The sequence below is a fragment of the Annulohypoxylon truncatum genome (assembly GCF_022578515.1).
Source record: "Annulohypoxylon truncatum strain CBS 140777 unplaced genomic scaffold F4807scaffold_5, whole genome shotgun sequence".
NCBI classification, from domain to species: domain Eukaryota; kingdom Fungi; phylum Ascomycota; class Sordariomycetes; order Xylariales; family Hypoxylaceae; genus Annulohypoxylon; species Annulohypoxylon truncatum.
In genome coordinates this window covers 807,231-819,129 of record NW_025953791.1, presented here as the reverse complement: position 1 = coordinate 819,129, position 11,899 = coordinate 807,231, and the positions used below count along the sequence as shown (strand labels likewise).

Below are 11,899 nucleotides of genomic sequence, written 5' to 3'. Positions count from 1 at the left end.
CCCCTCCCTACTTTTCCTCTAAACCCCCCCCCCCCCTCTCCCCCCCCTATAACACAACCACTTCCCCCCCCCGCCCCCCCCCCCGGCGGCGGCCCCCCCCCCCCCCCCCCCCCCCCCCGCCCTCTCTTCAATTACTTTCGAGGATACCCTTGATGTTACACGGCAGGACGGCCGCATACTGCGTGTCTGTCGTTTCTGTCGTTTACAGCTAAAAGTAACTTGCCTAGACTTGGCCAGTCCGTTTTGGACTGTGGTTGCATAACCCCGTGTCTGAGATGACGCTGGGAAGCGAGCACATGGTTGCTATCAAGTGGTGAGCTAGCCAGAAGATCAGTCAGCCATAGCGACCATAGCGTCCCATTCCTACCTATGGCATATACCGAAGTAGGTAACTGTACATTCGGAATTAACAAATCGAATTCCTGCAAGTCGATCCGAGGAGGGGGTTTTGGTGCAACGGCAAGTCTTCGAGAAGGGTGAGGGGACCAGGCAGTTATAGCTGTAAAAGGAACCCCAGACGTCTGGTTCTGTTGGTTTTTGATAGTTTCTGTCACCTATCAGGGGAAAGCTGTATCACGGATCTCGATGGAGATTGTGATTTCGATGGTAGCTTATTTTCGGGATAGACTAAGGTAGGTAGATTAAAGTAGGCAATGTATCATGCCATCATACCTAACTTGTTAGATAATATCATAAAAGTGTTGTTAAGACTACCTATATGGGATTTCCAACGGTATCCAGTCGTATTCTGGGCTTTCCGTGGAGGCTTTCCCCACTCGTCTCCCCGCATTAGAACGACATTGTCCGTTGCGGCGGTCATCCAAGCACGAAGCACCCAAGGACCCGACGGGAAGAAAGCTGTCAGTTTCCCAATAATGCATCAGCCGGTTATAGGTAACGCGCTGAATAAGGTTAGGCAGTCCATGCAGACGGCAACGGTCGTGTAACGTCGCTAAACAGGGCTCTTCGAGTCTCTTGCATCCTCTCTTCACATCAAACCTCCCTTCCTCTTCCTAAGCCCCCCAAATCCCTAAGCCCCCAACTTTCCCCCTATCATAATCCAACGACCGCACCCATGCGCGCGCGCACGCACTGTATGTATTACTTACACCACAGCGGCCGCACGCGAAAGCTATCTCGACCTAGTGTTTCAACATGACATAAGGCGAACGGGTTCAGGGGAACACACAAGAAGAAAAAAGGAAAAGGAAAAGAAAAACAAAGAGGCGAACAATCATGTGTCGCCGTTGGACGGCCCCTTTTCCTTTTCTCCCCACCACGCCCCCTCCCTTCTGCGCAACATGAACACAGCACTAGTAGGCCACTCCGAGGTAGCTACCTAGCTAAGGCCAGCTTCACCTGCTTATCTTACCTACCTTACACCTTTGCGAGCTAGTCGTGCTGCGTAGGAAGGTGATACACGTGGGATATGTCGTAGAATGTATGTCAAGAAGATCGCCTCGCCTCGCCGAGCTTAAGCGTAGAATAGGTACACGAGTAGCTGGCGCGGAAAAAAAATGGCGGGAAAAAAGAAAACAAAAAAGAACGAGGGACGACGAAGATGGAAAAGAGAGAGAAGGCGTTGGCTACATGTTCGTCGACGTACAAAAACGGGTTTGGGCAAACGCCGACCAGCCGCCCTGTCACAGCATCTAACGGCGGGTAGCTTGTCTATCGTCTCCCGCCACGTCGTGCCATCAGTCCACATTACCTTTCGTCATGATGATTATAGTATAAGATCGCTGGTGCCGTAAGAGCTGAACCCGTATCGCATAAGGCGGCGCAGGCGTTCTTCTCGTCGCCGTGATAAGTAATCGTGGCAGTCCGAGTCACGTATAACGTCAGTTTGTGATGCACTCAGCTTCTACGATGAAGAATATCACAAACACCCGACATCCTCCAGTCTAAATACGTGTTGAAAATATGTATACCTTTATTGTCTCTTGTTGTGTAAATATGTACCTGAGAGATTACATCACACTTGGTTACGGATTCAAATATTTCCCGAGATAAATCTTTTTATTCTACCGTTGCTTTTCTGCCTTTCCTTATAAACAATTCAAGTCAAGTCATACCATTCACTTGAACGGGTTGGCTTAACGTTTTAATACCTAGGTAACTCAATGCCCGCTTGGGGTATGTGATATACCGAAAGACTACAAACAGGCTCGATCCAACTAAAGCATGAACTATTCCGTATCTAGTCCAGCTTGCTTGACCAAACCGTAGAACACGCCTTTCTTTTGGATAAGTGCCTGTGGCGTGTCAAACTCGACCACTTCACCCTTGTCGAGCACAACTACCCGGTCGCTGTCGAGGATGGTGTTGATACGGTGGGCAACTGTGATGATAGTCCGGTGCGAAAAGAGCGAAGAGCGTAACGTATTCTGCAACATAGCATCCGTCTCGATATCAACTGCCGCAGTTGCCTCGTCCAGTACGAGAATATTGGATGGCGTGAGCATAGCACGGGCTAAGGAGATTAGCTGTCGCTGACCTGCTGACAAATTTGATCCTATGTAACCCAATACGTTAGTCGGCAAATTCAACAATTGGAGTCGCTCACGTGAAGAGGTACAGTCGTATCTAGACGGCTATGATATCACCGAGATTCATCAAAACCTGACGATCACGCAGGGTCCTAGCTATAGAATTCGGGGAAAGGCAAGCAAACGATGGATGATCGACATGCCAAAACGAGTATTGCTTGCCTCCGTGCGTCCTTGCACACTATGCAGGTAGCCGGAGGCGAGAGGAAAATCATCGTGGACTGCAGATAGAGCCGAAAGAAAGCGAAAAATCAATCACTTACCTCCTTCGTTGATTTTGGCCTCAAGCCCGCCTTCCATGCTTGCCACATGCTCCTTCAACCGTGCATGATCTGTGAGAAACGGTATGTTAGCCTAAGTAAGATGGTGGGAAGTGACTAGGAGCAGCCGAGTTACGTGAGAGCATGTGCCTTCTCGACCCTGCGGCACGAGCAAAGGTGGGTGAGATCAGTGTAACACTTACCTAGTACGCTCCACAACTCTGTATCATCGTGGACATGGCCCGGGTCTAGGTTATCACGAACTGTGCCCTCGAAAAGAGCCGCATCTTGGGGAATGATGGCAAGACGGCGCCGCAAATCTAACAATCCGATCGTTGACGTGTTGAGGCCGTCTATACTGATATCTCCGGTCACTGGCTCGATAAGACGGAAAAGTGACAAGGTCAAGGAGGATTTGCCCGCTCCGGTCCGTCCTACCACACCGATTTTCTCGTGAGATTTGATATCCAAGTTGATATCCTTTAACACCAGGTCCAAACCTGGGCGATAGCGAGTGCTGAAGTTGTGAAACTGGACAGCTCCGTATGCAGGCCAAGCAACTGGAGGCCGATGCTTGTGGATGATTTCAGGAGCTTCACTTGGCAGGCGTGCATACTCGAGCACTCGTTCCACGGATACAATGTTTGTCTCCACCTCCACTGTCTGGCGAACGATCCAATTTAACGAAGTCGTGATCTGTAGAGCGTACGACATAGCCAAGCCCACCATTCCGGCGCTCAAACCGCTGTGATTCGTGACGGAGATAATGGCGAACCCTGCGGCTCCGAGAATGATTATGGCTCCGAGGAACTCTAGTCGAATTGCTAACCACCTGTTTGAGCTGATAGACGGGAAATAAGCTCGCAAATTCGAGTCGACCCGCCACTCGTTTTCTAGCTCAAATCGATCCTGCTGTCTGTATGCCCGAATTGTGCTGATACCGCCGAGTGACTCCTGGAAGTGTGCATAGATAGGACTGCGGCTGACACTGTCCAATCGCTTCAATTCTCGCGATGTTCGTAAATAGTATCGCTGTACCCAGTAATATATTGCGCTGAGTGGAATGATCAATGCGATAAAGGCGGGAGTGCTGACCGAGATGACTACTAGGGTGAACCCTGAACGAGCTAGATTTACGAAGAGCATGTTGAACGTTCTCGCTAGAACCTCATCTAGTTTGTAGATGTCACTCGAGAACCGGTTTAGGATTCTTCCTGCTGGTGTAGTGTCAAAGAACGACATTGGTGACCTGAAGATAGCAGTTGCCATTCTCTCGTGTAGCTTTCTCGAGGCCTCGATGGAGCAGAATATCCATAGGATCAGCGTTTGAACCATAGCCAAGCCAGACGAGCCGACACCGAAAGCAAAATAGATGCCAAGGTACTTTCCAACGTCAGGGTTGCCTCCAGCATCGCCGTTCACCTCTGCCCAGTTTTTCAACCAAACACTGCCACCTAAACGGCCGTTAGTACCATTACATTCAAAACGTACAGAGGAATCAGCGCTTACCAATTTGTGCGGCCTGAGCTGCGACTAATGCGAGGAGATAGACACAGACAGCTACGAGATTGCTTGTCTTGGCGTATTCGATGTAAACTATCGTTGTTAGTATTCCAGTCAACCGAACATGGGTTCTGGGGAGGAACACGTACCGTCCCATTTAACTTTGCCTTGTTCTAAATGCTCTTTAGCCTGCTTAGTCTTAGAACTGGGCTCCTCCTCGTCATGTAGTTTTCCTCTGGGGCCTTTGAAACTGGCAGCACTTGCTCGTCTCAAAGTTGACATGCTACCAGTTCGTCTTTGCGCGGCAGAATCTGCAGAAGGCCCAGTCTTAATGGGTGCCAACTCAGCAATGCCCTCTTGAGCCTCCTCAATTTCTTCTTTATCTTGGCTATTCTCAGGTTCAATATACGTCGATGTTTCACTTCCCGAACCTTCGGGGGTAATTGCCGAAGAAGCCGATCCAGATTCCTGCCCGGATGACTTAATGAGCTCTGCAATACCTCCTTTCATAGCTATTAACTGGCGGAATGTCCCACTCTCAGAAAATTCGCCATTCTTAAGCTGATATATGTAATCTGCCTCGGAAAGGACGGATATAGCGTTTGTCGCTAAGATTCGGCACTTGGAATTGAGTAGACCACTTGAACCTAATACGTTCTCAATGATGTGTCTACCAACATGGGAATCCACCGCGGACAAACAGTCGTCCAGCAGATAGATATCAGCTCGCGCATATACCGCTCGGGCGAGAGCTACGCGAGCTTTCTGACCGCCACTCAAGGAGATACCTCTCTCACCAACAACGGTTTCATCCCCGTCAGGTAGTTGTGTGAAATCAGGAAGCAGTGCGCATGCCTTGACAGTCTGTTCATAGAAATTCGACTCGTATCGGTGTCCGAAAATGATGTTCTCCTTCACGGTCGCGTTCATAATCCATGGCTGTTGGGCGACATATGCTATTGTGCCTTGAACCCGTACATTACCTTCGACTTTCCACAAGTCACCAAGGATACTCTGTAGAAGAGATGATTTCCCTGACCCGACTCTGCCGACTATGCATGTGAGCTCACCCTTACGACTGCTGAAATTGATATCCTTAAGGACATCCTTAGACTCATGACGATTCCATGAGAAAGTTCCGTTTCGAATAACGACGGCTTCCTCCCCACGCTCCTCAACGGCTGATCCAACGATGACTGCATCAGGTTGGACTTCCTCGGCTGCGAGATATTCTGTTAAACGACCCACCGCAACGCTAGCTTCGATGATAGAGGTGATAACCATAGGTAAGATAGCGAGAGGGAAAGTAAGCAGATTGAATAGCGTAAGAGCGGGAAACACGATCTCGGTAGTCAACGGTACGTCATGTGTCCAGACGAAAACAGCAAAAGTCGAGCATGACACCAAGAACGGGGTAGTAGTCCAGGTGAAGTTTGCGAACGCTTGACCAGCACCAATCTTACGAAGGTTCTTAAGTTCCATGTCATTTCTGACATAGTTGAGCTTGTTCATGAAAGCTGTGCTCCAAGCGTAGAGCTTGATACTCTTCATATTGTTGATAATCTCAGCAATCAAACGGCTCCTTGCGTCCTTATTCTTCATCTGAGTCTTCTGCAGACGTTTCATAAGTCTTGCGATAAAGCCGTTGATGGGAATCATGATAATCATCACACCGATACCAGAGAGCATAGACCATCCCACAAGTTGATATAGCGAGATCATACAGATAGTAATCTGGAACGGAGCCGACCAAAGTTGCTGTGCGAATTGGGTTAAATCCTGCAGACGTTGCGCATCGACAGCCATATAATTAACAATATCACCAGTCGTCTTCGAAGCTTTGCCTTCGTTTGATAGCCTTAGCGATTTCTTGTAGATAGCCGACGCAAGTCCTGACTTGACTCGCATGCCCGTGATAAAGGTAAGCTGGAAATATTGATGCTGAAATTTGTTAGCAAAGGCTGTTTGGCCTAATGACTTACTGGCGAACTTACAATCATGCTGGTCTGCAAACATGCGACGAAGAACATAGCTATAGCGATAGCCGCGCCTTTGATAGCGGGTTGAGGCTGCTTTCCTTCGCCATACGAGTCCACGAAGCTGATTAGGTAACGTAGGAGCTGAGGCTGAGAGAAAGCTGCTAAATCGTTGAAAACTTTGAAAATGGTAGCAAACATGTAAGGTCCACCATAAGCATGGAACAAAGCCAGCCATAGAGAGGGACGCTTTTTATGCTCTAGTTGATATTTCCATGCTCTTTCGAATCTATCTCCCGTTGCAGAGGTCTTGTCGCTAGGAGAAAGTCCCCAAAGATCTTCCTCGGTGAGAAATTGTTTGTATCCATGTTTCATAAGAGGTGTCATCCACGAAAAAGTCAAGCGCGAGAATACTGTCGCATATTCCACCGGGCATTCCTCTCCTTCCTCGTCGACTAAGGCGTCGTAAGCGCTGCGGTTTTTGGGCCAAAGCCATTCGACGGCAAATTCAATGGCCGAAAGACCAAACCCGATTGTATACGTAACGAAGTACGCAAGATTCTTATCGTATATTTGTTGTGATATTAAAGATCTTAACTTGACAGCGTACGCGATTAAGAGGAGCAACCAATAGAACAGCACAACGCCATTAGCATTCCTCGTACGATCATATTCAAGCCATTGAATCGTGAAGATGACGCCAAGAGAAATGATAGTAAGGACCGTCGTAAGAACTCGAAAGTCGCCGTGCCATATTCCGGGATAGCTTATGATCTGGATACCGAGCTGGACGGCGACGTCGGCAATGATGACGGCGAGAAGTGACTATAGGCATTAGTCAGTATACAGCGCGATCTAAACGTCAATATAAAATTGAAAGATATTTGAACATACCTCCTTGACCCAAAATTGCCAATCCTTTGAAGCTCCAGTAGGCTTCTGCCTCCGCAAGACATACCATATAGCTAAAGCTCCGCAAACAATGCCGAAGGCAGCAACTGCAAACACCCATACGTCGATGAAGCATGGGGTAAAATCATATCTGAAAGGGCTCAAAGGCCCCCAACCTTCTTCATTACCGCATAACGGTTGTTTGAACTCTTTCGTCGCGCTGAGATATCCTTTTCCGAGCTCGTGGAGCGGCCTATAGCCCGTAAAGGACCCCGTCGATTGGAGGACCTGCTGGGAATGGTCACCGAATCCCATGACCAGCCTTAAGTTAAATTCCAGACGACAAAGATCATAGTAGGTCGATAGAGCTGGGAATCTCCAATTGCGCAATATTGGTTGTGGGTGACGGAAGTTAAAAGGAACATAAAAGTTGATTGGTAAGAAAGTAAATGGTGATGTCGTTTTGGGAAATTTAGCGGCGAACTGGAAGGCTTTTCCCGTCGGAGTTTGGAAGCTTCTACTAACCTTTTGCAGCTATGTAAGCTGGGAATTGCAAGGAATTAGCGGTTTCTAGGAGCCAGGCTGCTATGTGATTACCTGTAAAGCACCTGCATCCGTACGGCGTACGGGATTAAGGATCCTAGTAATTTCATTAGTTCCGACATCCGAGCTCTCACCCCTGGTGTCACCCGAGGTCGGCCTCATTGTTCTAGATTTATGCATACAACGGTTGAGAGTTCTAGAGTTCCGCTTTTATTTATTCGCAAGTCTTACGTAAGTTCAATGCTTTAGCTGGTTATGAATTATTAAATATTATGTACTGAATGTCAAGTCGAGCTGGTCGAGTACAAAGTAAATAGGTAGCGAACAATATACATTTTGGCGAGTGGACTTATAAGGTAAAGTCATCCTTATTCCGTTCATGTGCTTTAGCATGGCGTTTCAAAAAACCGATATATATATATGACTTCCTACACGCGATCAAAGTTTCCTATCAACTTTCAGACGCCATCAGTCCTATAACCCGATTTTATTTGGTCCAGCGAAGAATCGAAACAAATAGGCCTGTATCTAAGTATTGTTGAGAACTTTTTACTTAAAAAATATAAGGTAGAATAATAATTCTTACTTACGAAGTAAGCTTACGAAATCGCTTGGGAGCTTCACACCGCACATTTATGTAACTATGTGGTATAATATAATTATGCATTTAAAACGTATATATCATGATTACGAGAGGATGCTTAATAGTACCTGGGTATTAACTTCTATCCATGGATATCTCGGTAGATACAGGTTATTTGTATCGTCTTCAGAAAATCAATTCATGCATTACAACTTGAGCGCTAACGGTTGCAAGTTGCAACTGCCATTGATAGTCTTATACAGCGGGACACTAAGTGGAGATATGTAGCTTAACGGATTTAAGCCCCGCAATCTAAACCCGTCGCGGTTGCATCACCGTTGACCACCAGGGCAGATACGTACCCGTTAGATATTGATTGCAGGGTAATTAGGTATGTGATACAAGCTTTCGACGTGATAGCACAAGAGCGACCTCACCTCGTTTCGGCCCTCCACTTAGCACTGAATACAATCTCGACTTCTCCTTCTCCAACAACATCCACGCCCTATCGACCTTGCAATCGCAGGATATCGCAACGTCTTCGTTGGCCACTTCGGAAATTCCATAATTCCATAATTCGACCCATTCGACCGATATAGGCCTGTGTGACTATTTAGGTAGTTGCAGGGCCTCCCCAGGTCCATGCATTCGCCGGGAAGCTCGCCACTCGACGGACCGTCCTCTTCTCGCCCGACCCCGTCTAAGCGCAAGCCGGCCACTGCTGCTAGCAACCATTCCCGACAGAATTCCGGCAATCCGCCCTCCGGTCCCGACCATAAACGTACTAAATTGAATAATCCCTTCGACCTGGGCGCCTCCGCTTCGAGAATGAGCAAGGTGGTGCATGGCAAGCGACCAGAGATCGTCGACCTGACGAAACCTCCCACTTTTCAACCTCACAAAGGCGCAAAGAAGCTTGTAATCAAGAACCTACGGACCACCCCTCGAGGCGGTGATCTCGAGGAATACTACCGAGCTACGAAGCAAGGGCTTCTCGAGGCTCTCCAAGCCATATTCGAACAGAAGCAGCCACGCCAACCACTCGAGCGACTGTATCGGGGAGTTGAGGATCTCTGCAGACATGGAGCGTCCAAGGAGCTATACGACATATTAAAAGAGCGATGTGACGCCTATCTAAACAATGACCTCCACAGGTCTATAATGGCAGAGGCTGGCTCATCAAACATCGACATCTTGAGGAGCACTCACAAACGCTGGCAAATATGGAACACTCAATCGGTGAATATATCTGGTATGACGAAGGTCCTTCAGAATCTGACTGATTTGCTCTTCTAGACCATAATTCGCTCCGTGTTCAGTTATCTCGACCGGTCGTTTCTGCTGAGAAGTAAGGATTTCCAGCAGATTAATGACCTGGCCATTTCGCTCTTTCGACGAGTAATGTTCATCAAGTCTTCATCCGGTGTTAACCCAGGGGCCAAGAGTCTCATTGGCATGTGTGATCTAGTAGAGTACGACCGAAGAGGAGATTCTCGATTCGACTCGAATCTGTTGCATGATTCCATCACGATGTTAAATGTTTTAAACATCTATGGGAAATCCTTTGAGCCACATTTCTTGAAAACATCCGAGGCGTATTTCCGAGAGTTTGCTGAAGTACAAAGTTGCGCTTCCTTAAAGACCTACATTTCTAGCTGCGAGAAGCTACTTGAGAGGGAGGATTACCGCTGCAACCGCTACAACTTTGATTCCACTACGAAGAGGCAATTAATGGATAGTGCACATACCATCCTGATCCAGAACTATTCCGAAAAGCTCCTTGACGGTGGCAGCATAGGCAAACTACTGGACGAGAATGCATTGGAATCTATGAAGGCCTTGTATGACCTCTTACGCTTATCGAGTATACAAAAGAAGCTACGACAACCGTGGGAAGAGTATATCAAGGAAGCGGGCTCGGTAATTGTCAATGACACATCTAGAGGCGACGAAATGGTCGTCAGGTTACTTGAATTCAGAAGGTCATTAGATCTTATGATCCGAGACGCCTTCAATAGGGACGAGGAGTTCACCTATAGCATGCGCCAGGCATTCAGCAGCTTTATCAACGACCGGAAAGTTCAGTCGGCGTGGAAGACCGGGACTTCTAAAGTTGGTGAGATGATCGCCAAGTATATCGACATGCTGCTTAGAGGAGGCCTCAAAACACTGCCAAAGTCGCTGCTGTCTGATATCAAAGACCGTGTCGATGCCGAGCAAAGTGGACTAGCAAGTACTGGCGACGAGGATGCCGAGCTAGATCGACAGCTAGACCAAGCTCTCGAGCTATTCCGCTTCATCGAAGGCAAGGATGTCTTTGAGGCGTTCTACAAACAAGATTTAGCCAGACGTCTCTTGATGGGCCGCAGTGCGAGTGCGGACGCAGAGAGAAGCATGCTTGCGAAACTTAAGAACGAATGTGGCTCTAATTTCACCCATAACTTAGAGCAGATGTTCAAAGACCAACAACTTGCCCGGGACGAGATGGCTTCGTACAAATCTTGGTGCGAGGGTAATGGGCATGGCAAGAGTAGTTTGGACCTCAACGTCAGCATTTTATCTGCAGCAGCATGGCCGACGTATCCGGATACGCAGCTCACACTTCCCGACGATGTTGCCGCACAGATTGGACGTTTCGAAAAATATTATGTCAACAAGCACACGGGAAGACGCCTTACATGGAAACATTCTCTAGCACACTGTCTCATTAAGGGTCGTTTTAACAAGGGCCCTAAGGAGCTACTTGTCAGCTCATATCAGGCCGTCGTGTTAACGCTATTCAACCACATTGAGGACGATCCAAAGGGATTTCTTACTTATCAGCATATTTCGGAGAATACTGGTCTAACTGGGCCAGATCTTAGCCGTACCTTACAATCTCTAGCATGCGGGAAAACCCGTGTCCTCACAAAACATCCTAAGGGGAGGGACGTAAACCCGACAGACACCTTCACAGTGAACAAGGCATTTACGGATCCTAAATATCGGGTCAAGATTAATCAGGTTCAGCTCAAAGAGACGAAGGAAGAGAACCAAGATACGCATGAGCGGGTCGCCCAAGATCGTCAGTTTGAGTGTCAGGCGGCGATTGTGAGGATCATGAAGAGCCGCAAAGCAATGACTCATGCCAATCTCGTTGCTGAAGTCATCAACCAGACCAAGAGCAGAGGCGCTATCGAGCCAGCCGAAATAAAGAAGAATATCGAGAAGTGAGTCACCCTCCAAACATTTTATTGAATGTTGCGCTAACTTTCCCACCAGGCTAATCGAGAAGGATTATCTCGAACGAGAGGGAGGCTCGTATACATACCTGGCATAAATACTGCTCTGGATGTCGGTCGCCGTTACCTAGCCTTAAGCTCAAGATTTATACAGGATAGATGCACATCGTCGTAGATTCATTCAGAATAGCTACCTAATCATGAATTGGCTCTACAGCCTGTCACAATCAATCAAAGTGCCTTTCCCAGTGCTCATAGACAACGGACGAATATTAATCATAGCATCCTCCATCTTGCATAGTAATTAAGCGTATCCGCGTTAAGCCAGGCCATTATTCGTCCTCCCCGCTTTCTCCGTCGTTCTAGATTTATT

The 11,899-nt window shown here is 47.8% G+C and overlaps 2 protein-coding genes across 2 annotated transcripts; one reads left to right on the top strand and one right to left on the bottom strand.

Moving 5' to 3' along the window:
* Positions 1–1,906: 1,906 nt before the first annotated feature.
* On the bottom strand, positions 1,907–7,723 carry F4807DRAFT_412854 (P-loop containing nucleoside triphosphate hydrolase protein). The gene is made up of 7 exons (XM_047996813.1): positions 7,183–7,723; positions 6,307–7,113; positions 4,462–6,253; positions 4,319–4,405; positions 3,013–4,263; positions 2,813–2,881; positions 1,907–2,515 (listed from the first exon to the last, which is right to left on the bottom strand). The coding sequence occupies exons 1-7, from the start codon at positions 7,492–7,494 to the stop codon at positions 2,190–2,192; spliced, it is 4,644 nt and encodes a 1,547-aa protein (XP_047857602.1). The 5' UTR covers positions 7,495–7,723; the 3' UTR covers positions 1,907–2,189.
* A 797-nt stretch (positions 7,724–8,520) lies between these two features.
* On the top strand, positions 8,521–11,761 carry F4807DRAFT_412851 (Cullin-domain-containing protein). Its single transcript, XM_047996812.1, has 3 exons — positions 8,521–9,544; positions 9,602–11,514; positions 11,567–11,761. Exons 1-3 carry the CDS (start codon positions 8,948–8,950, stop codon positions 11,622–11,624), a joined length of 2,568 nt encoding a protein of 855 aa, XP_047857601.1. The 5' UTR covers positions 8,521–8,947; the 3' UTR covers positions 11,625–11,761.
* Positions 11,762–11,899: the final 138 nt, after the last annotated feature.

Excerpts from the sequence above, each read along its gene's own strand:
- F4807DRAFT_412854 (XM_047996813.1), bottom strand. The coding sequence starts at position 7,494 with ATGGGATTCGGTGACCATTCCCAGCAGGTCCTCCAATCGACGGGGTCC. Across the intron at positions 6,254-6,306 it reads GTTTGCAGACCAGCATGATT|CATCAATATTTCCAGCTTAC; the intron begins GTAAGTTCGCCA and ends AACAAATTTCAG. Across the intron at positions 4,406-4,461 it reads AGGCAAAGTTAAATGGGACG|TTTACATCGAATACGCCAAG; the intron begins GTACGTGTTCCT and ends TAACAACGATAG.
- F4807DRAFT_412851 (XM_047996812.1), top strand. The coding sequence starts at position 8,948 with ATGCATTCGCCGGGAAGCTCGCCACTCGACGGACCGTCCTCTTCTCGC. Across the intron at positions 9,545-9,601 it reads AAATATGGAACACTCAATCG|ACCATAATTCGCTCCGTGTT; the intron begins GTGAATATATCT and ends TTGCTCTTCTAG. Across the intron at positions 11,515-11,566 it reads ATAAAGAAGAATATCGAGAA|GCTAATCGAGAAGGATTATC; the intron begins GTGAGTCACCCT and ends CTTTCCCACCAG.